This window comes from Mizuhopecten yessoensis, unplaced genomic scaffold (genome assembly GCF_002113885.1).
Source record: "Mizuhopecten yessoensis strain PY_sf001 unplaced genomic scaffold, ASM211388v2 scaffold3427, whole genome shotgun sequence".
In the NCBI taxonomy this organism is placed as follows: Eukaryota; Metazoa; Mollusca; class Bivalvia; order Pectinida; family Pectinidae; genus Mizuhopecten; species Mizuhopecten yessoensis.
Window position 1 is genome coordinate 388,259 of NW_018405039.1, and position 24,748 is coordinate 413,006.

General features: G+C 38.1%; 1 protein-coding gene across 4 annotated transcripts in view; it reads left to right on the top strand.

Moving 5' to 3' along the window:
- Positions 1 to 24,748, top strand: part of LOC110447463 (SEC14-like protein 1) — a 29,905-nt gene extending 5,157 nt beyond the window's left edge. Inside the window, exons 2-15 of one of the 4 annotated variants that reach the window (XR_002462594.1) lie at positions 8,679 to 8,828; positions 12,901 to 13,032; positions 13,276 to 13,404; positions 14,042 to 14,282; positions 14,791 to 14,924; positions 15,049 to 15,238; positions 15,584 to 15,672; positions 16,404 to 16,781; positions 16,976 to 17,113; positions 17,553 to 17,801; positions 18,223 to 18,368; positions 18,630 to 18,734; positions 19,339 to 23,878; positions 24,204 to 24,748. Coding sequence is in view for 1 of the 4 variants with exons in the window: in XM_021493174.1 (XP_021348849.1) it covers positions 8,679 to 8,828; positions 12,901 to 13,032; positions 13,276 to 13,404; positions 14,042 to 14,282; positions 14,791 to 14,924; positions 15,049 to 15,238; positions 15,584 to 15,672; positions 16,404 to 16,781; positions 16,976 to 17,113; positions 17,553 to 17,801; positions 18,223 to 18,368; positions 18,630 to 18,734; positions 19,339 to 19,351 (2,094 nt within the window). In the remaining 3 variants the exon portion in view is untranslated. Of the gene's footprint in view, positions 1 to 8,678; positions 8,829 to 12,900; positions 13,033 to 13,275; positions 13,405 to 14,041; positions 14,283 to 14,790; positions 14,925 to 15,048; positions 15,239 to 15,583; positions 15,673 to 16,403; positions 16,782 to 16,975; positions 17,114 to 17,552; positions 17,802 to 18,222; positions 18,369 to 18,629; positions 18,735 to 19,338 lie in introns of all 4 variants that reach the window. The other 3 variants (XR_002462595.1, XR_002462596.1, XM_021493174.1) reach the window with 3 other exon arrangements.

Consider the following 24,748-nt stretch of genomic DNA (forward strand, 5'->3'; position numbering starts at 1 on the left):
TAGGTAGGTAGGTTTCCCTCTCACACATTCAGTACAGTGTTAATAGGTAGGTAGGTTTCCCTCTCACACATTCAGTACAGTGTTAATAGGTAGGTAGGTTTCCCTCGCACACATTCAGTACAGTGTTAATAGGTAGGTAGGTAGGTTTCCCTCTCACACATTCAGTACAGTAATAATTATTGCCCTTTTACTAAAATATTGTGTCCGGAGCATAACTTTGCCTGCATTTATACTAGGATCATGAATCTTTGTGTGTTCATCAGTCGCACTAACTGACTAAGGTGATGTACAGTGTACTGAATTCAAGACCTGCAGCCCCTTATTTACAGAATTTTTGCCCATTGCTTAATCTCCCACAAAATTTACAATACCAAAATATTCATAGACACACAACTATCAGTGCTTATAGCTGGCATATAGATGAAACCTTTAATTATCAGTAAAATATGCCTTTATATTTCATAGCTGAAGCATATGCTATGTGTCAGACACATACATGTATGTAGCGTGTTAAAACATTATTTTTCTTCTTCCAATCTCCCTATTTCAACATATTTTTACCAGTATGTGTCATAAATCTAACCAAATGCAAAATTCACAAACAGGAAAAGCCTCCAATAAAGTTGTTTTCAGGGAGCATACATCAGTGCCACTGATACTCGTTAGATTTGTTTCTGTTATTATATTAGAATGAGATAAATTATGAAAGATGGTTGAATATAAAAAGGCCTGCAGTTTCATTTTACCTTCTTTATTTGGGAGCAGATACCCAAGAATCATAATTTGCCGGTCACAAAATTCATTACTTTCGAGGTCTATGGAAGAAGGATTACATACAATTGAATGAAACGTTTCATTGATTTCAAGTATGTATACTTATGTAAGGAACAAAGGTTATTGAGCTGGACCTTATTACAGCTTGTGTCAGCTGCCTGTTGTAGCCTGAGATGTATCGTGTATATGGGAAGTATCCAATTTAACAAAGATTTCAGTATATTTAATAGTCACCAGACAAACTATTTTAAAAAAGTGTCCTATTTTGTGAACAAGGTTTACAAACTCTATAGCTAAATCTTTTTTCACTTAGTCATTTGCCAATTGGTATAACAAGCTATGCTATAGGACCAGATCTCCATCAAATAAGTACAAATGTTCCAGTTTATTGACAGTTTATACATACAGGTTCAGGAATATAATAGGAACAAGACCATGAATGTAGGAGGAGACTTTAATGGATGCAGCTTTTTTCCCATGTTCCTTCTGATATTGGGGAAAGTGTGGAGACTAAAAATTGCTCGAAATAATAGCTGCTGTACATATATGTATCTAAATTAGGCATACACACATTATAACTTTTCCTTCTTATATCTCTTCTTGTCAATCTATTTGAAGGCTTTTACTATGTTGAAGACTATGGTGACGTTATTTACATCACATCTTGTATAATGACGTCATAAGGCATTTTCGTCACCGGGTGGCAAATTTGGGTACATGGCGTGTTCGCCTGCACTAATGTTACATACAGTGTTACAAAACAATCAGAGATTTCTGCAAAATCACAAATTCTGTAATTATCATTTGGCCTCAGAGTTTTATTTTGAAAAAGTGCAATTTAAGGTAAGGTTAACTCAAAATTGTTCAAACTAGGGCAAAATGTGAAAGAAAAGATTTACATGGAAAGTCTTGAAAAATTACAAGGAGAATAAGACCAGGTGTTCCAGAAGGGAAAGTGTCTCCTGCTTCATCGATGACACTGCCATTTAAATTAAAGTTAAATCCAAGTAATGTCACGTCTTCTCATCGAGAACTTGGGCAGTGACAACAAAACCACAAGTAATGTCACGTCCTCACATCGAGAACTTGGGCAGTGACAACAAAACTACAAGTAATGTTACGTCCTCAAATAGAGAACTAGGACAGTGACAACAAAACCACAAGTAATGTCACGTCCCCACATAGAGAACTAGGGTAGTGACAACAAAACCACAAGTAATGTCACGTCCTCACATAGAGAACTTGGGCAGTGACAACAAAACCACAAGTAATGTCACGTCCTCACATAGAGAACTAGGGCAGTGACAACAAAACCACAAGTAATGTCACGTCCTCACATAGAGAACTAGGGCAGTGACAACAAAACCACAAGTAATGTCACGTCCTCACATAGAGAACTAGGGCAGTGACAACAAAACCACAAGTAATGTCACGTCCTCACATAGAGAACTAGGGCAGTGACAACAAAACCACAAGTAATGTCACGTCCTCACATAGAGAACTAGGGCAGTGACAACAAAACCACAAGTAATGTCACGTCCTCACATAGAGAACTAGGGCAGTGACAACAAAACCACAAGTAATGTCACGTCCTCACATCGAGAACTTGGGCAGTGACAACAAAACCACAAGTAATGTCACGTCCTCACATCGAGAACTTGGGCAGTGACAACAAAACCACAAGTAATGTCACGTCCTCACATAGAGAACTTGGGCAGTGACAACAAAACCACAAGTAATGTCACGTCCTCACATAGAGAACTTGGGCAGTGACAACAAAACCACAAGTAATGTCACGTCCTCACATCGAGAACTTGGGCAGTGACAACAAAACCACAAGTAATGTCACGTCCTCACATCGAGAACTTGGGCAGTGACAACAAAACCACAAGTAATGTCACGTCCTCACATCGAGAACTTGGGCAGTGACAACAAAACCACAAGTAATGTCACGTCCTCACATCGAGAACTTGGGCAGTGACAACAAAACCACAAGTAATGTCACGTCCTCACATCGAGAACTTGGGCAGTGACAACAAAACCACAAGTAATGTCACGTCCTCACATCGAGAACTTGGGCAGTGACAACAAAACCACAAGTAATGTCACGTCCTCACATCGAGAACTTGGGCAGTGACAACAAAACCACAAGTAATGTCACGTCCTCACATCGAGAACTTGGGCAGTGACAACAAAACCACAAGTAATGTCACGTCCTCACATCGAGAACTTGGGCAGTGACAACAAAACCACAAGTAATGTCACGTCCTCACATCGAGAACTTGGGCAGTGACAACAAAACCACAAGTAATGTCACGTCCTCACATCGAGAACTTGGGCAGTGACAACAAAACCACAAGTAATGTCACGTCCTCACATCGAGAACTTGGGCAGTGACAACAAAACCACAAGTAATGTCACGTCCTCACATCGAGAACTTGGGCAGTGACAACAAAACCACAAGTAATGTCACGTCCTCACATCGAGAACTTGGGCAGTGACAACAAAACCACAAGTAATGTCACGTCCTCACATCGAGAACTTGGGCAGTGACAACAAAACCACAAGTAATGTCACGTCCTCACATCGAGAACTTGGGCAGTGACAACAAAACCACAAGTAATGTCACGTCCTCACATCGAGAACTTGGGCAGTGACAACAAAACCACAAGTAATGTCACGTCCTCACATCGAGAACTTGGGCAGTGACAACAAAACCACAAGTAATGTCACGTCCTCACATCGAGAACTTGGGCAGTGACAACAAAACCACAAGTAATGTCACGTCCTCACATCGAGAACTTGGGCAGTGACAACAAAACCACAAGTAATGTCACGTCCTCACATCGAGAACTTGGGCAGTGACAACAAAACCACAAGTAATGTCACGTCCTCACATCGAGAACTTGGGCAGTGACAACAAAACCACAAGTAATGTCACGTCCTCACATCGAGAACTTGGGCAGTGACAACAAAACCACAAGTAATGTCACGTCCTCACATCGAGAACTTGGGCAGTGACAACAAAACCACAAGTAATGTCACGTCCTCACATCGAGAACTTGGGCAGTGACAACAAAACCACAAGTAATGTCACGTCCTCACATCGAGAACTTGGGCAGTGACAACAAAACCACAAGTAATGTCACGTCCTCACATCGAGAACTTGGGCAGTGACAACAAAACCACAAGTAATGTCACGTCCTCACATCGAGAACTTGGGCAGTGACAACAAAACCACAAGTAATGTCACGTCCTCACATCGAGAACTTGGGCAGTGACAACAAAACCACAAGTAATGTCACGTCCTCACATCGAGAACTTGGGCAGTGACAACAAAACCACAAGTAATGTCACGTCCTCACATCGAGAACTTGGGCAGTGACAACAAAACCACAAGTAATGTCACGTCCTCACATCGAGAACTTGGGCAGTGACAACAAAACCACAAGTAATGTCACGTCCTCACATCGAGAACTTGGGCAGTGACAACAAAACCACAAGTAATGTCACGTCCTCACATCGAGAACTTGGGCAGTGACAACAAAACCACAAGTAATGTCACGTCCTCACATCGAGAACTTGGGCAGTGACAACAAAACCACAAGTAATGTCACGTCCTCACATCGAGAACTTGGGCAGTGACAACAAAACCACAAGTAATGTCACGTCCTCACATCGAGAACTTGGGCAGTGACAACAAAACCACAAGTAATGTCACGTCCTCACATCGAGAACTTGGGCAGTGACAACAAAACCACAAGTAATGTCACGTCCTCACATCGAGAACTTGGGCAGTGACAACAAAACCACAAGTAATGTCACGTCCTCACATCGAGAACTTGGGCAGTGACAACAAAACCACAAGTAATGTCACGTCCTCACATCGAGAACTTGGGCAGTGACAACAAAACCACAAGTAATGTCACGTCCTCACATCGAGAACTTGGGCAGTGACAACAAAACCACAAGTAATGTCACGTCCTCACATCGAGAACTTGGGCAGTGACAACAAAACCACAAGTAATGTCACGTCCTCACATCGAGAACTTGGGCAGTGACAACAAAACCACAAGTAATGTCACGTCCTCACATCGAGAACTTGGGCAGTGACAACAAAACCACAAGTAATGTCACGTCCTCACATCGAGAACTTGGGCAGTGACAACAAAACCACAAGTAATGTCACGTCCTCACATCGAGAACTTGGGCAGTGACAACAAAACCACAAGTAATTTCATGTCCTCACATAGAGAACTAGGGCAGTGACAACAAAACCACAAGTAATGTCACGTCCTCACATCGAGAACTAGGGCAGTGACAACCAAACCACAAGTAATGTCACGTCCTCACATAGAGAAGTAGGGCAGTGACAACAAAACCACAAGTAATGTCACGTCCTCACATCGAGAACTTGGGCTGTGACAACAAAACCACAAGTAATGTCACGTCCTCGCATCGAGAACTTGGGCAGTGACAACAAAACCACAAGTAATGTCACGTCCTCGTGTCGAGAACTTGGGTAGTGACAACAAAACCACCAGTAATGTCATGTCCTCACATCGAGAACTTGGGCAGTGACAACAAAACCACAAGTAATTTCACGTCCTCGTGTCGAGAACTTGGGCAGTGTCAACAAAACCACAAGTAATGTCACGTCCTCACATCAAGAACTAGGGTAGTGACAACAAAACCACAAGTAATGTCACGTCCTCGTGTCGAGAACTTGGGCAGTGTCAACAAAACCACAAGTAATGTCACGTCCTCACAGCGAGAGCTCTGGTAATGACAACAAAACCACAAGTAATGTCACGTCCTCACATAAAGAACTAGGGCAGTGACAACAAAACCACAAGTAATTTCATGTCCTCACATAGAGAACTTGGGCAGTGACAACAAAACCACAAGTAATGTCACGTCCTCACATCGAGAACTTGGGCAGTGACAACAAAACCACAAGGCACTCTAATGAGCATTTAATAAAAAACATCAACCTTGATATCACACAAAAAAATACCATACCACAGCCATGGAAAAAACGTCTATCATTCTACTATACTAAAATGCACATGGCGAAGGAAAGTGTCTTTCATTCTACTTTACTAAAAATTCACATGGCCATGGTCAATTTCTGAAATCTGATGAATTTTGCCCCAAATTAATTTTCCACATGAGAAACAGTGTATATAATAATGAAGAAAATAGCTATCAAAATTTTATCGTGCAAATCCCACCTATTTTCTAAATTGAATTTATAATGATATACTTAAGGGTATGATTAATATAGCCTATAAATATGAAACATAAATACAAATGTACTTATAGATCCAGGTCAAAGTCTAAAGTTTTCTATCTAAGATAACTTCATGTATGTGTGCTGGTGATAAATTTTAACCTGATCATATATGAACAATAGAATTTCATGGTTGAAATCCCTACCTAATATGGGCAAGCCAAATTATCTTTAGTTAGTGCGTAGTACATTTGTCAAGCTCTTAAACTTCAAAAAGGAAACAATATATATTAATCTTAAATTAGATTTGATATTGCTGTTGTGAACGTTTAGAATAAGTGGGTAAGGAGACGCTGACAGGCTTGATCTCTGGGGGTTGTTTGACTGGTGATTCGTGACCAATATAACCCACAAATACAGCTGAAATTCTTTAAAGAACACTGCTATGACGCAAGTTGTACGTGAGCCTTTTTGTAACTATTGTTGTCTGTTACAGGACAAGTCGGTGGAGGTGTAAATAGATATCCTTCAACATAAGGAGAGACACAATTAGACCAATGAGTGGTGATGCTAAGCCCAACACTCACTGTCGTGTGTAGGAACTAAAGTATTCTATACCCTGGGTGATAACCTTAATGGATCTAAAGTATTTACGCATGATATTTACCCTTTATATTCATCAATGCAGGATACCTATCGTACACAAACCGTCCCAAACGGGTTACAACTCATTATAACTCATGTTCTGCTGGATTATAACTTGGCTCATTTGAGCTATTGTTTTTGTCTTTGTCCATCTTTGTCCATTGTCCTTCAACTTTTTTCAAATTTTCAGTTAAACTCAAATTCTACTCATTTCATTCAGCAGAAGCTTAAAGGGAATGATCAGTGCATGGTTGTTATTTAGGAGCAAATTTGAAATCTAATATGGCCTCAATGGCAGACATCTTGAAAAGTTATTTTCAATTTCTACTACAATTCACCTGAGCTTACCTTTGCTAAAAATTTACGGAAATTATCGAAGTATAGTCCAGACCTATATTCTTGTAATTTTGGAGCTGTTTAAAAATCAGGATATATTTTTCTGATCTGTTAACAACATAGTTTTTTCACCTTCACAGAAGCAGACATGTAGATATATAGAGTATAGTGTGTCATGTGTGGGTATTTGTTGCCTTCAGTTCTACAGGAGTTGTTAAGTGCTGTCATGGGTGTAGAACTGTTACATACATTGCTGTGATCTCAGACTAAAGGCTGCATTCTGTATGATCGGGGGAACCTACTTGCCTATTCACTCTGTCAGCTGGAACCAATTGTATATTGGTGAGGTCATGCGCTACCTTGTCTGGAATACAAAATGAAGAGTGCCTGACTCTTGTGTACAGACATACATTCCATGTACTGTTTTTTTTCTTTTCTAAAATGTCACCATTATCTTTATAATTGCTGACAGCGGATATTAACTGTCTACTATAAAGATATACCAAAGAATTGCACCAAAAGGAGTGATTGACATAAGTTGATAGAATTGGATTAATACTTGTTGTAAATTTAATGAAGTTTGTGTTATACCAATAACCAGAAGAAGGTGCATTAGTTGGCATAATAAGTTGTTTATCTGTCAAAACATTAACAAGTTGAGTGTATCAGATTGGTCAAGCTTGAAGAAAGGATTGAAGTTGTATAAGAGATCTATATTAATCCTCCAGACATTGCCTATATCTGACAATACTTGGCTTCTGTCCTGTAGTAGGTTATATAGATAGCTACTTGATAGGAGTAGTTTTACAGACCACTGAACACTAACTGATCTGTACTAGACCCACATGGCCAGCACCAGCCTTCAGTACATATCAGTGACGTACATATTTTCATCCATCTTCTATAATCATTGTAGCATTTGTAGGACTTTCCACTATTCAAAAGTTGTAACATTGCATACATGAAATTCAGAAGGTTGATGTACATGCATACTTTGACATTACAATAACCAATGCAATCTGACTTACCGGTAGTGATCAAGTTTGATGAAAATTTGTAAAATTGACTTTTTGGCACCTAATCAGTATTCAGTCAATCAGCATTTGGTTATGGTCCAAGATGATTCTATTTCTATCGCAATTGTAAATGGAAAAGTGTGTTCTGTGCATAGGATCCAAAAAGCTTTGAAAATGTTAAGAACTTGTCAACCAGGCAGGTGTCATAATCGAACAGACATCAGAAAAGTAACCGATTTAAATATATACCCATATTAATGTATGAAAATACAATAGCCAAATAATGAATGTACTCATATATTGGACATAGACAGATTAAATAAATACTTGCCATTGATTTATCAAGTATGATATCTTGGGATGGCAACATGTGGGGACGTTGTCTGCATATACAATCTCCATACTTGTATTAATGTAACTAGTGAACAAAAATACATAAACAGGACTTCCCAATCAGGTATTTTGTAAAGGTATAGTTTTAAGGTTTCACCATACGTATATATATATAACAGGATTTTTGCTGTTTTGTGGCACTGCTGGTATTGATACAAGACTTTTGTATATTGTACGGTGCATGTACTGGGATTGTCCAAGCTGAGAAAAGGACACCAACACCATATAGGTACAATGTTGAGCTGTAAACATTGTTTTGATGTGTTGTGTATATGTTTTAGGCATACGAGAAGCGATTTCCCACCTGTAAAATGATTCCAGTGTTCCTCGGCTGTGAGATCATTTCAGAGCAAAAGTCGGAGGATGGAGCTGAACATGTGGTGGAGCGCAGATGTAAACTTAGTGTGGATGCTCCCTACATACTGAAAAAGGTAATAGCTGTACACATCCTTATAAACACCCTACATATATATACTGAAAAAGGTAATCACTGTACACATCCTTATAAACACCCAACATATATAAACTGAAAAAGGTAATAGCTGTATACATCCTTATAAACACCCTACATGTACATACTGAAAAAGGTAATAGCTGTACACATCCTTATAAACACCCAACATATATAAACTGGAAAAGGTAATAGCTGTACACATCCTTATAAACACTCTACATACATTGTATATACTGAAAAAGGTAATCACTGTACAAATTCTTATAAACTCTCTACATACATTGTATATACTGAAAAAGGCAATAGCTGTATACATCCTTATAAACTCCCTACATATACATACTGAAAAAGGTAATCACTGTACACATCCTTATAAACACTCTACATACATTGTATATACTGAAAAAGGTAATAGCTGTATACATCCTTATAAACACCCTACATGTACATACTGAAAAAGGTAATCACTGTACCCATCCTTATAAACACCCTACATACATTGTATATACTGAAAAAGGTAATAGTTGTATACATCCTTATAAACACCCTACATACATTGTACATACTGAAAAAGGTAATCACTGTACACATCCTTATAAACACCCTTCATGCATTGTATATACTGAAAAAGGTAATAGTTGCATACATCCTTATAAACACCCTACATAAACATACTGAAAAATGTAATAGTTGTATACATCCTTATAAACCCCCTACATACATTGTACATACTGAAAAAGTTAATCGCTGTACACATCCTTATAAACACCCTACATGCGTTTTAAATACTGAAAAAGGTAATAGTTGTATACATCCTTATAAACACCCTACATATGCATACTGAAAAAGGTAATCACTGTACACATTCTTATAAACACCCTACATACATTGTATATACTGAAAAAGGTAATAGTTGTATACATCCTTATAAACACCCTACATAAACATACTGAAAAATGTAATAGTTGTATACATCCTTATAAACACCCTACATACATTGTATATACTGAAAAAGGCAATAGTTGTATACATCCTTATAAACACCCTACATATATATACTGAAAAAGGTAATCACTGTACACATCCTTATAAACACCCTACATACATTGTTTATACTAAATAAGGCAATAGTTGTCTACATCCTTATAAACACCCTACATATACATACTGAAAAAGGTAATAGTTGTATACATCCTTATACACACCCTACATATACATACTGAAAAAGGCAATAGTTGTATACATCCTTATAACCACCCTACATATATATACTGAAAAAGGTAATCACTGTAAACATCCTTATAAACACCCTACATATACATACTGAAAAAGGTAATAGTTGTATACATCCTTATAAACTCCCTACATATACATACTGAAAAAGGCAATAGTTGTATACATCCTTATAAACACCCTACATATACATACTGAAAAAGGCAATAGTTGTATACATCCTTATAAACACCCTACATATTATACTGAAAAAGGTAATAGTTGTATTCATCCTTATAAACACCCTACATATTATACTGAAAAAAGGTAATAGCTGTACAAATCCTTATAAACACCCTACATATATATACTGAAAAAGATAATAGTTGTATTCATCCTTATAAACACCCTACATATATACTGAAAAAGGTAATAGTTGTATTCATCCTTATAAACACCCTACATATTATACTGAAAAAGGTAATAGCTGTACAAATCCTTATAAACACCCTACATATATATATTGAAAAAGGTAATAGTTGTATACATCCTTATATTTACATTTGCATGGCATTGTCACTATTAATACAACACTGACCGGAACTACAATATCCAAGACGGCTGCTGAAATATCACTGGGCATTGTGAGAATTGACAATGTCATTGTAAATTTATGGGCAAAATAAAAAATAAAATAAAAAATACTTTTATTACAACAAAAACAAGACCAAGGTCTGCAATATCGTAGAAAATGCACATCGGTTGAAATCACCAATGCCGGCAATGGAAACAATTTTAACACTCATGCAATTTATCAGAAACATCGTCTGTTACACTGCACTGATCAACAGGGGTTCGTTACGAATGTCTGAAATACACATATTCTATAGACCTACTGACACATATGTTACAGACCTACTGATATGAGTCACAGCACACATAAATATTTCAGACATTTGTAACGAACCCCTGTGCTCCGTCGCAAGATCACTCACTTCAAACGATATCAGTTTCACGCGTTTCGCAGCCACGGTTTCCTCAGTTTCTGACGACATGTCAAATAACGAGGCTGTTTTAGAATCTACCGACTAGTCAGATTCCCATACAATCAACAAATAAATTCACATCTGGATTCTTCACAAAATGAGCAAAGAGAAAAGTTTGAATCAACTTCCAGAAATAACTCCCTCGTGGAGGGCAAGGTCGGATTTACGATGTTCACTGTATTTATCCATGCGCGAAATTTGTTCAGGGGAAAAATCGAAACAATTTCAAATCTAACTTTCAGCTCAGAGTTCTATTGATAAACTTAAATCACCCTATAGACATATCATACGCAAATGTATTGATATTGAATTGTGTGCATTATGTTGTTTGCTTGCAAAGCTGTGTCATTCAAATAGATCATAAATACCATACAAAAACAGTTCAATGCTTAAATAAACACCCTACATATATATACTGATAAAGGTAATAGTTGTTTACATCCTTATAAACACCCTGCATATACATATACTTCCAAAGGTATTACTGTTCATCTCCTTATACACCCTATATACACCATACTAATACAGCTTACATATGATCTATGTAATCTACCAAGTGATTATAAGAGGCCCGATGTGAACGAATTGAAAGTGTTGGATAACAACTAACCGAAAAAGCTACAACCTTAGAAAAGAAGCAATATTAAAGTATATATGTATATTACAATGAAATTGATCATTTTGTTATGGTGATGCAGGCATCAATAACCATACATATGAAACTGATCCTAATGTCACAACAATGGCTGTGTTTCCCTGTCAGTGCTCAGTAACCCAACTGCTAAATCCCTGTGTACAGGAAGTAATTAGCTATCTCATTAGCCTACTGTCAGTAATTACTGGTGTTAACAATTTGCATGTGATTAAGTAAAGATAACATCAAGGTCGTAAATAGGTTAAGCTACTGTGATATCACAAATCAATTTAACTTTCTGTGTTTCTGTTAAGTACTCCTCAGTTCATAAAATCAGTGAATGTACCGAAAGGCCATGCACTGATTTATATGTATGTCACTCTAGAAAATAAGGAAAACGCCAGTTTCCTTGATGTGACAAATTATTGTTAGTCTCCAATCATGTATGTGTTTATTAGTTTTGATTGTGGTACATGTATAAGGAAGAAAAGTGAGGGAAGAATTTTAACGTGATCGGTCTAAAGTTTGATTTCCTTAAATGATCAGTGTTTGCTAAAATCTCTACATTTGGTATGACTCCTGGTAAACTTTTACTTGGTGTGTATGAGAAATGTGTCAGTCTGGAGGGAAAACTATATATGTTGGTACAGCAAATTCTTAATTCTCTCGTGTACATATGTGTATTGTTATTATTGACTGCTCTGATGAAGTGAAATATAGCAAAAATGTATCTGTTTGTAATTAAGTATATAGACTTCCTATGCAGTCACAACTGGTTACTTGATCCGAGGTTATTGTGACAGACTGAAGACTCCTGTATTGATTTTACAGAATCAGTCCAATATCCATGTCATTTACACCTGGCCACGCTGTATAGGATCACAGCTTCTCCTCAGAGCATATCAGAATCGGGGAAGTTCGCACCATCGAAATGAAAGGTCATACCATAAGTTTGGCCAGGACACAATATTCAAATACTTAACATGTTGGTTTTTTCAAAGATGGTCGTTTGAAAAGAAATGATTTGATGGCATGCATTGATAAGTATGGGTAGCGGCCCGTCTATGAATTTTCAGCAGCCCTGAGGGTCAAGCATGTCTTCTGTCTCCTTGTATCTCACATTATGGTTACCATTTCATGTCTGTATACAATTTCAGATCATGGGCGTCGATCATGTGTACTTCATTCAGAAGAATGCCCTAGACAGTCGCAACCGCGTCCTCAAAATAGATGCCCACAATGAGAGTTTCTCCTCGAGGATTATAATCAACGAACACTGTCAATACTCTGTGAGTCCACCGCCCACAAAGGCCACAGCAGCCTACACATTTTTGGGGATAAACAATAAACTGTAAACATTTGTGTGGAGGAGTACAACTTGAAGGTGTCTGAATTTAACTGTTAGATTTGAGTACTTACACATGGACTTAATTATTTCCTCAAAGTAACCAATGTCATTTCCCAAAACTGATCTCTAATGAAATCTTAAATCTTTGTGTTCTTTGAACATTACTGTGACTATTTTCACACAGGTACACTCCGAGAATCCTGACTGGACCTGTTTTGAACAGAGTGCAACCTTAGACATCAAACATTTCTTCAACTTTGAAAGCATGGTTGAGAAGATAGCCATGAAACAGTATGCTGCCAATATAAAGAAGGTCAGTGGGAAGGTTGTGTGCATCAGTGGATGTGGTTCAGTGCCCCTAGTACTCTAGATCTCAGGCCACGAGAGATGAATGTGTCCCATGTTTATCAACGGTCGTGGGCCTGGGTATTGATTACCTTAGCGTCGTAGCTATAATGTGGGTGTTAATTTAGATGAGACATAAGTTCTCTGAATGATAAGGAGTGGAAGGTAATGATGCTTAGCCTGTAGCTTTTTTTAGTTCTGTTAAATATATTTGACTTTAATCCATTTTAAGGTTTCAGGTGTGAGTTTAATACCAAAGGCAGGCCCATTAGGCCTTTTGTATTTATACAAGACTTAGTACTGTTTGTTCATTTGTAAACATAACATTACATAGTATAAAAATTACACTGTTTATGTTACACATATTGTTTACATGATAAATAGTGTATTTTTGGCTTTAGATAATTTGTGCTGCTGGAAAAACTTGCTGTAAAACTAATTTTTGCTTAAAATTCTTGAAAGTGTTTAATTCCAGGGTAAAACTACAGACTATGGTTAGTATACATAGGACAAAAATGTTTGTACTCCTGTGTTTTACTCTGTAAACTGATGACCAAGGTCATAAGAAATTGAAATCCATGTGATGCTGTTTGTTTGACTTGCAGGGTAAGGAAGTGATAGAGTACTACATCAATGAGATTCTGAGTTCTGGTGTTCCCTACACACCTCGATGGCAGCCCCCAGAGACTGCAGCCATGGATATCAAGACAGATGACACACCGTCCCAGGACAGTGGCTTGAGGAGCCGTTCCAATAGTGCTCACAGCCATAGCAGTCAGTCCAGTCTGGTACTGGGGGCTACTGCTGCAACTATATGTACTGACAAACTCCCTATTAACCCAGAGGGTAAGCCTAAAGTAACAGTTATCTTACTAGTCTGGTACTGGGGGTTAATATTGCAACTATTTGTACTGACAAACTCCCCATTAACCCAGAGGGTAAGCCTAAAGTCACAGTTATCTTACTAGTCTGGTACTGGGGGTTACTACTGCAAATATTTGTACTGACAAACTCCCTATTATATTAACCCAGAGGGTAAGCCCAAAGTCACAGTTATCTTGCCAGCCTGGTACTATGTTCAGGTACTGTGAAAAGCTGAAAATATAAAACTCTATGTATCATATCTGGACTGTATGTCTTGTATACTTCAATTATATAGATTAGGTTCATAATAACGGCTCAAAAATGAAATTATTAATTTTTTGAAAAAAGAAGGCTGTGTTGCAGCTCAAGGTAAAGGTCCTGTCTGAAAGTTTGACGATTACTTGGTGATCATTTTTTCCCCTTTGATTAAGTGACTACATTTGGACTGGTTATGAAGCTATAGAATAATGTGTTTATTTTGTTATTGTAGGTTTGTCTACCCCTGACAAGACTGGGAAGCTGGAGGATGTGTATATTGAGCGTTTCCTTGGCTCCCTGACTCCGGTACAGGAAAGCAGACTAGTACAGCTACGACAGTGGCTACAGGAAACTCACAAAGGAAAGGTAGGTTTGCTCACATACTAACGTGTCTTAGCCATCAACAAATAGAAAATTGGATGGAATTTAATCTCTTCAAGATTAAAAGTTATCATGAGATTTTTTACAGTGTTATATTTTATGGTTATAGATACCAAGAGATGCTCACATTCTGCGGTTTCTAAGAGCACGTGACTTCAGTCTAGACAAGTCACGTGACATGCTGGTGCACTCTCTAGCCTGGAGAAAGCTCCACAATATTGATCATCTACTGGAGACATACCGACCCGGAGACGTCATGAACCAATACTACAGTGGGGGTTGGCACTACAACGACAAAGGTAGGATACACGGCAAATATTCCTCAATAGCAGTAGTACAATGTGAAGCTAAATGTGTAAAATTCATCTTTAAGAAAATCCACATAAAATGCATACAGACATTGCTGTCAAAAATACAAATAGCACATGTTTGCTGTGATGAAAGAATATGGACAAGGAGAGGCAGGCATTATATTTACATTTAAACAAGGAAAGGCGGGCATTTAGTTTGTAGAAGAGCATTTAGTTTGTATTTTGACAAGGGGAGGAGTGCATTTAGTTTTTGTATTTTATTCAGAACTAGTACAGAAAACAGGATATGGTGATTATAAAAGGGTTATCAATCCTGATGTGTTTATGTTGTAGATGGACGGCCGCTGTATGTCCTCAAACTTGGGCAAATGGATGTGAAGGGTCTGATGAAATCTGTTGGGGAGGAGGTTCTCCTGAAACATGTACGTTGTTCTTAAATAGTACCTTACAGTCCTGTTAGCGAAACCAATTAGCATTCTAGCCAGCTTACGACCTGTTCAATTTATACACTGGGTAGATGATGTAGTATGTAGATACAATAATAATAATTTGAGGTTCTTATATACCGCTTTATCACAACTGAGGTCTTAGGTCATCTCAAAGCAGTTCACAAATTATTATCCGTGTTTATTGGGCCTTTGCAACCAGCCAATATCTTTCTCAACTCCCTTGGGAGCATACAGCCGGTGCTGAAAACTAAGGGCTCACAGCTAGATTCAACAATTCCAGCACTGCCCAACCACGTACTCATTTACAGCTGAGTAGACTGGAACAAGCGGAGTAAAGTATCTTGTTCTAAGATACAACACAGTGCCATGACGCGACTTGAACCTGCAACCCTTCCGTCACGAGACCGGCATCCTACCACTAGACTAACGTGCCTCTTTAGATAAACAAAGGTTCTATTAAAAGATTGTGTGATTGTTTACAGATATCTAGTATTTTATGAAAATGAGTTAGAGTTGTAATAATATTACAGGTGTCCGTTTTCTAAATAAAAGAAGAGTTGTATATTTCACTGTGAGTAGTATCCCGTTAGCTAAATAAAGAAGGCCATATATTTCAGGTGTTGTATACATATAATGAGGAAGGGTATTATATTTCAACTTCAGGTGCTTTAGTATTTATAATGAAGAAAGGTTGTGTATTTCAGGTTTTGTATGTGAATGAAGAGGGGTTGCGTAGAGCAGGAGATGCCACTCGATCGCGAGGTTTCCCTGTGAGTGCCTGTACCTGTATTGTTGACCTGGACGGCCTCAGTATGCGACACCTATGGAGACCAGGGATACGGGCCCTGCTCAGGATCATAGAGATGGTGGAGGCTAACTATCCAGATACGATGGGGCGCCTCCTCATTGTGCGTGCCCCAAGGGTGTTCCCTGTGCTCTGGACCCTTGTCAGTCCCTTTATTGATGAAGACACCAGGCAGAAGTTCATGATTTATGGAGGAAATGACTATCAGGGACCTGGAGGGCTCATTGATTTCATAGACAAGAAATACATACCTGACTTCCTGGGTGGAGACTGTTTTGTAAGTTAAGTTTAATCCAGATTTTCATTTATTGTTTGCCTTAAATAAATCAAGTTTTGCTCATTTTATTAGTGATAATTACAAAAAAAAGGGTTGTAGAACCATGGGATTTGGTCTTGGTACAGATTTATTATTAGAATTCTTAAGTTTTGTGGTTTTGATTACATTTATTGTTTTGACTGTTTGGTTAACAGTGTGATGTACCAGAAGGAGGGTTGGTGCCTAAGTCCCTCTACAAGGAGGAGTTCACAGAAAAGGCCCCAGAGGGCCCGCCCCTCAGTACAGATAGTTTGTACCAGACCTGCCATATTGTCAAAGACTTTCCAAATGAGGTAACACCTTACACTTTTTAAGAGAGATAAGTTTATATGAAAAACCAGTTTTCTTCTTGCTGTAATATACTCAGTATGCATATTGAGATTTCACTTGTAAACCTATAATTAAAAAAGACTTCAAAAGAAAATCATCTTAGTGGCATGCTGATATTTTGATGAAAAAGAGGACATTGATCAATCAAAGTTTAGAAAAAGCTTAGTATTAAAGATAACCATGGAACAAAATAGGTAGAATAATACTGCAGTGAATCAAATTACAAGGTATTAAACTGCCACATGGGACAAATTACATTTTATTGCCATTGGACAAAATAGATAAGATTATGCTGACAGGAAAATTTAAGACTTTTGTGATAAAAATTCATTTCCAAACAATGGATAGTATAATGTATAGTAACATTGACTTTTAATAACATGTTGTCTTTATTGTCCGTAGGTGTTGATATGCGTCCCACAGAAGGGATCCGTGATTACATGGGACTTTGACATTTTAAAGGGTGATGTGACCTTCACCGTGCTAAGGTGTAAACACGAGGTGTCGGGAGACCCCCTACACCAACACCACATCAGTGGGGCCTTGGGTGGCATTGGCTCCACACAATACATCGACAAAACCATGCAAGTGGGCATGGACCTGAGCATTGTAGAGCCACCTCATATATGTAGAGATGGGGATAGTGTTCAGGTAAGTACCACCTTGCTCAGTATGTCTTGTTTTCCCTCCAAACGACGTTCCAGACTTAACAACATATTTTCTGCTCTTTGAATTGCATATGGAAGTCGATTAACAGCAAACATCTATAAATTTCTGGCAATAGCTTTTTGCAACTTGATTTAAAATAAACCTTATTTATGTTACAACAAGTAATTTCAGCTTATATTAATCAATGATGTTGGCTTTCATGGAAGCATGTTTAAGGCCTTGATGTAGAAAGAAATCGGAGTACCTGGAGAAAACCCACATGGTGACCCATGGTCAGTGCCTTTTATGTCCAATTGGAGAATCACACCCAGGCTGTCCTGGTGGAAGGCGAGAGCACTATCCACTGCACCAACCCAACTTGAGAAGAACTTGATTAACTCTTTACTCCATGTTTCCTTGACAGGGATCTCATGTGACCAGTCAGGCAGGAAGTTACATATTACAGTGGAAGTACTTTGATGCCGGGAAAGCTGTGTTTGACTTTCCACTGGCCACACACAAATCCAAGGTCATGTATTACACAGAGCTACTGGAGTCTGCAGCCTTTAGGTTTGTACTTAAATGTCACAGCCTTAGCAATCTAATTTGTAATAACAACACCAATGTTATGTTACTGCCCGAGTATGATATACTGTTTGTCCATCCAAAAACAGTTTTAACAAATGTAAAAATAACAGCTGTTGTCAATGTAAACAGGCTTGGCGGTCAAACTTTTCACAAGTTTTGGAGAATTTACTACGTAACTGTTGGTTGTTCCAAGATACATTAATCAGTTCCCATTCAATATTACAGACTATTTACTTCTTGCAGAGGGTCAATGACCAGCTTGCAGTCCAGTCACAGTGCATTCTCCTCCCTTAGCATTGGCACGTCACAGAGCAGTCTTTCCGCAGTCACACCCGACGGAATCCACAGGTAAGTGCAGTCTTCCCGCAGTCACAACCAACAGCATCTACAGGTAAGTTCAGTCTTCCTGCAGTCACACCTGATAACATCCACAGGTAAGTTCAGTCTCCCCGCAGTCACACCTGACGACATCCACAGGTAAGTACAGTCTGTCCGCAGTCACACCTGACAACATCCACAGGTAAGTTGAGTCTGTCCACAGTCGCACCTTACAACATCCACAGGTAAGTACAGTCTGTCCGCAGTCACATCTGACAACATCCACAGGTAAGTACAGTCTCCCTGCAGTCACACCTGATGACATCCACAGGTAAGTACAGTCTCCCCGCAGTCACACCTGACAACATCCACAGTTAAGTACAGTCTGTCCACACTTCGAGTTATCCGAGTATTCGAGTTATGCGGGTTCATACACAGTCACACCTGACCACAGTCACACCTGACCACAGTCACACCTGACGACATTCCACTTTAATATTCTGTGAAGATTTTCATAACTAAATGTATTGAGACTTTTTACATCTAGAAGACCTGAAAGGGAATGATGATACGGGTATCTTTTGGTGTGTTAGTCAATGCAGCTGATTATTTTACATTTATTTTATTATTCTAGGCTAAAAAGGTGACAGAAGCTTGAAGATTTTGATGGAGAGTAAAGTTTTTCGGTAAGGGCTAGCTGATTACCCTACCTATAACACAGAGGGGACAAGTACCAGAGCTCTGAATGTTAAGGATGTGGCATGTCTAGGAGTTGGTAGAAAGCTGTCTCAGTGGTTACTTGTGTTGGATCAGAGATCATCAACACTGTTCCTACCTCATCACACAGCCAGCTGACCAGGATGTGCAGCAACATTGGTCAGTGGTCAGACATTGAACTGCCCAGTACAGGAATCGGCATTGGTCAGCTGGTGTTTATTGTGTGTACCATATCTGACCATCACATCACAACGCCTCTTACACTGCATTGTTTGTACATTGTACATTGTGATAGTCATTGTTAAAAAAACAGTGTTTCTGCTCCATTCCATACTTCTGTAAACTACACTCACTTCTCCAGTCCACCCAACTCATGTAGTTAGGTAAATAACACTTTTCTAGTCCACTCCACTCCCATACCTAGTTAGGTAAATAACACTTTTCTAGTCCACTCCACTCCCATACCTAGTTAGGTAAATAACACTAACTTCTCCAGTCCACCCTACTCATATACAGTCGAACTTCGTTATCTCGAAGTCGACGGGGTCGTCGGAAACTTCGAGTTATCCGAGTATTCGAGTTATGCGGGTTCATATATTTGGTATGAAATTTGCTGTTTGGACATGGCATTAGCAGTCCTTGGTTTGTATTTATAGCCAATGCTTATAACCAATTGATAAATGATGTATGTAATCAATTACAATATAACAAATACAGCTATGTTATTTTACAATAAACACGCTTACAAAAAAAAGTAGGGTATTTCCGGGAAAAAAGTATTTTCTTTTAGTGCGATCAGAACGGTTGAACCATTTTGTGAATTCGTTACAAAATATGGACGAGCCTAGTGATTAAATGTTGTTTTTGGCGAGTCTTGGCAAAGTCTTTCTAGATCTGCATTTGTATTTGCAACTCTGTCAAGTTTTATCTCTGAAGTGTTACATTTAAAAATTGAACTATTCCGCTGTCTCCAACCTCGTACTATACAATGCGGAAATGAAAGTGTGCAAGTCTAAAACAAATCACTAATGAAGCGTACGCACAGTTGATTCTTTAAATGAAAACACACACAAACAGATTCTTTCGTATGTGTAACACATTGATTCGTTAAAGCTAATTATGACACCTGACACCTCCTCAAATCGATGTAATCAACAGCAATTATCATATTGTTCTGAAAATCTCTCAATCGACTACCAAAGCTATACTGGCCCCTGTAAAAACACGAACCCGTGAAGCTGTCCTATGTTGTGATTTAAACTGTTGAACTCTTTTATGCATGACCACGCTTTGTGACCATTTTTCCGGTTTGGACTGTTTTAAGTTTCGTGGACTAATCATTAAACGGACTCCCAGGTAGTACAGAATACGGTTGATAAACATTGATGAAGTTTGTTTTCTATTATGAACATCATGGTTTTGACAGTCTGCACACTTTACGTTCTTAAGGTTTATCATTAAATATTTTTACTGATTTCACAAAAGATGTTCATCAACACGGAATGGTGACGTGCCTAAGTTTTGTTTTTTATTTATATGAAATTTGAACACTATGAAGTAGACGATGTTATGATGTTGGATTTACGCTGTTGAAACAAATCTTGCTTCGAGGTATCCAAGTTTTTTCGTGTGTTTAGGCTTTGAATTATCAGAGTTTTATTTACTAAGATAAAGAAGGGATTTGGCCGGGACCGGAGAAATACTTCGAGATAAACGGGATCTTTGAGTTATTAGAGTTCGAGATAACGAGGTTCAACTGTACTTAGGTAAATAACACTTTTCCAGTTCACTCCACTCCAACCTAATTAGGTAAATAACACTAACTTTTCCAGTCTGCTCCACTCCATACCTAGTTAGGTAAATAACACTTCCCCACTCCATTCCACTCCATACTTAGGTAAATAACACTTCCCCGCTCCAGTCCACTCCATACCTAGTTAGGTAAATAACACTTCCCCACTTCAGTCCACTCCATACTTAGGTAAATAACACTTCCCCACTCCAGTCCACTCCATACCTAGTTAGGTAAATAACACTTCCCCACTCAAGTCCACTCCATACCTAGTTAGGTAAATAACACTTCCCCGCTCAAGTCCACTCCATACCTAGTTAGGTAAATAACACTTCCCCACTCCAGTCCACTCTAGCCTATTAGGGTGAACATCACTTGTCTAGTCCACTCCTCTTCCTATTAAGGTAAGAAGTATTCTTGTACACTATTTCTGTATGGTAACGTGCAGCAGACTTGATCAGTTGTTTTTAAGGCTACATATGACAATTGCCAGGTAATTGGTATCTGGCATGTAACACAAGTTGCCTACCACAAACTAGGCTCCCGTTTGTTTTGGGTAGAAAATGTAGTGAGTTGTCTCCCATTGCCCATGTGATAAAATGTGTATCTGTGATACTGTATGTCACGCGACTACGATTTGGTGTAGGTTGTATATCAACTCTGTTCCAAAAGATATTTTTATAGCAGTTTTTCCCTTCTTAGTATGGTATTTCTCTAAATTCTTGATCTGATTCTGATACTACATGCTGAGTATGGGGAACAATTAGAGGACTTTATTATGAACATAGTTCAATTAATCTAAAAATCCTTTGTTTCACTTTTTGCTGATTTATCTGTTTTACATATTTAGGTTTTTGATCAAAAATATACTGTTGAAAATAATGAGGGAAAATGAGTTACATCAATGATACAAAGACAAAATGGACATTTGTAAGACTTTGGAGGAGTTAACCATACTGGGTGCTGGTCTTCACAGGATCATACATATTATATAATTAGTTATACATGTTTTTAGTTATTACAGAAACAGGATTTAGATTTATTTTTATGTTTTATGCAAGTTATTTTAATGGTATTTTGACTGAGAATGCAATGCCATTTACAGTAGATTTCAGTTTTGATGCTTTGTGTCCATACTGTAATCTATCTGTTGTGTCGCACACTGAGACATGTTATACACTCAAGTGTTTCTGAAAACGAAAAAGGAAAAGACAAAAATAATTGGCAACAGTTTAGATAGTTTGTCTTTTGGAGGATTTTTGAGAGAAAAAAATACACCTGTAGCACTGAAGACCAAGATATTTAAAATAAGATATAGGAAAGAAATAAGGACTTTATAGGTATAAATAAGGCAATCCCAAACCATGGCATTACGGTGTCATGACATATCTAAGACTGAGTTACCAGTTGTTCTAGCCATATTACTGCTGCTACGTGTATTAACAACATTGTCTACTAACTCTCAGAGGAATCGTTCATACTTATATGTAGTTTGAATTGATTTATAACTTATCAAAATGATTTTTAGGAGGAGATTTATCAAGCTTGCTTGTCTACTTGAGTAGGTACCACAATGTACCAGACCTCATTTTTAAAAAAACTTCCCATAGATATCATATTTTTTTACATTATCATAAAGATTTGGTTGGGAGAGGGTACAGAGTACCAGGATGTATTAAGGGTATGATCTGATATAAATTTTACATCATCGTGTATTAATCATGTTTTAACAATCATGTTGTGTTTGTAAGGATATTTGTATTAAGAATTTTGATGCACATTTTGTAATTGTGTTTTTGTATCATTTTATTCATTTGTTAATGATTTAGAAAAATACATTGTTTGCAAATTGATGTTGAATGTCTAGAAGAAAGAGAAATTGAATATTATGTTTCTTGTAAAAGAAATAGATGTAAAGATGCTATAGATGCTATAGATTAGAAGTTGTAATCTAATTGACTGCTCGTTATCAAACCCTCAGTGTGTCGTACGGTTACTGGTTCTAGAAGTATCTCACTGTCTTTAAGTGAATACAAATGTCATGGTATACAAATATTGAAGGTCAGTATGCCACATAATTGCTCTTCCATTTTTTGCAATGTAACTTTATATATTGTTACTTCATCTATGAAATGGCACTTGATATTTAACAGGAGTTCACATGCACTAGATCTCCGATATGTGGAGCCTGATCGACCACAGACATGTGAACCACCATTACTTTCGTGTATTTTTGCGTTATATTTCCACACTTTGTCACACGAGTTATCTCCCTTCAGACATGATAACTCGTTCAATTAAAGATTATTTAGTGCATTACTACTTGGCATGTAGTTTCCAAGCCATCACTACTTAAGCTGAGTTCTTACCAAAGTGGAGGTAGGTAGCTACACCTCCAAACTGAGTTTTATAGCTAGTATTAAGGTCTACTTCAGTGGATATGAATATAGTGTAAAATCATAGATCAAAGATAACAAATCTCAACTCCTCAGAAGAGAAGTCAAGTACTTAAATGAGTCAGGTAGCTACCAGTATCAAAACCAAGGCGGGTAGATGGTAGTGAGGCTTGATTCAGGTAGGTGATGTCAAAGCTGAGTCAGGTAGGTGATATCAAAGCTGAGTCAGGTAGCAGTTACTGAGTCTGGTAATATCAAAGCTGACTCAGGTAGCAGGTACTGAGTCTGGTGATATCAAAGCTAACTTAGATTGCTTTCTTCAAAGCTGAGTCAGGTAGCAGGTACTAAGTCTGGTGATATTAAAGCTAACTTAGATAGCTTGCTTCAAAGCTGAGTCGGGTAGCAGGTACTGAGTCTGGTAATATCAAAGCTAACTTGGATAGCTTGCTTCAAAGCTGAGTCAGGTAGCAGATACTGAGTCTGGTAATATCAAAGCTAACTTAGATTGCTTGCTTCAAAGTTGAGTCAGGTAGCAGGTACTGAGTCTGGTAATATCAAAGCTGACTTAGATTGCTTGCTTCAAAGCTGAGTCAGGTAGCAGGTACTGAGTCTGGTGATATCAAAGCTAACTTAGATAGCTTGCTTCAAAGCTGAGTCGGGTAGCAGGTACTGAGTCTGGTAATATCAAAGCTAACTTGGATTGCTTGCTTCAAAGCTGAGTCAGGTAGCAGGTACTGAGTCTGGTAATATCAAAGCTAACTCAGATAGCTTGCTTCAAAGCTGAGTCGGGTAGCAGGTACTGAGTCTGGTGATATCAAAGCTAACTTAGATAGCTTGCTTCAAAGCTGACTCAGGTAGCAGGTACTGAGTCTGGTAATATCAAAGCTAACTTATAACTTTATATATATAAAGAGTGCTCGGTATTCCTCAGTGATATACCTATATATATATAAAGAGTGCTCGGTATTCCTCAGTGATATACCTATATATGTATGAAGAGTGCTCGGTATTCCTCAGTGATATACCTATAGATATATGAAGAGTGCTCGGTATTCCTCCGTAATATACCTATATATATATAAAGAGTGCTCGGTATTCCACAGTGATATACCTATATATGTATGAAGAGTGCTGGGTAT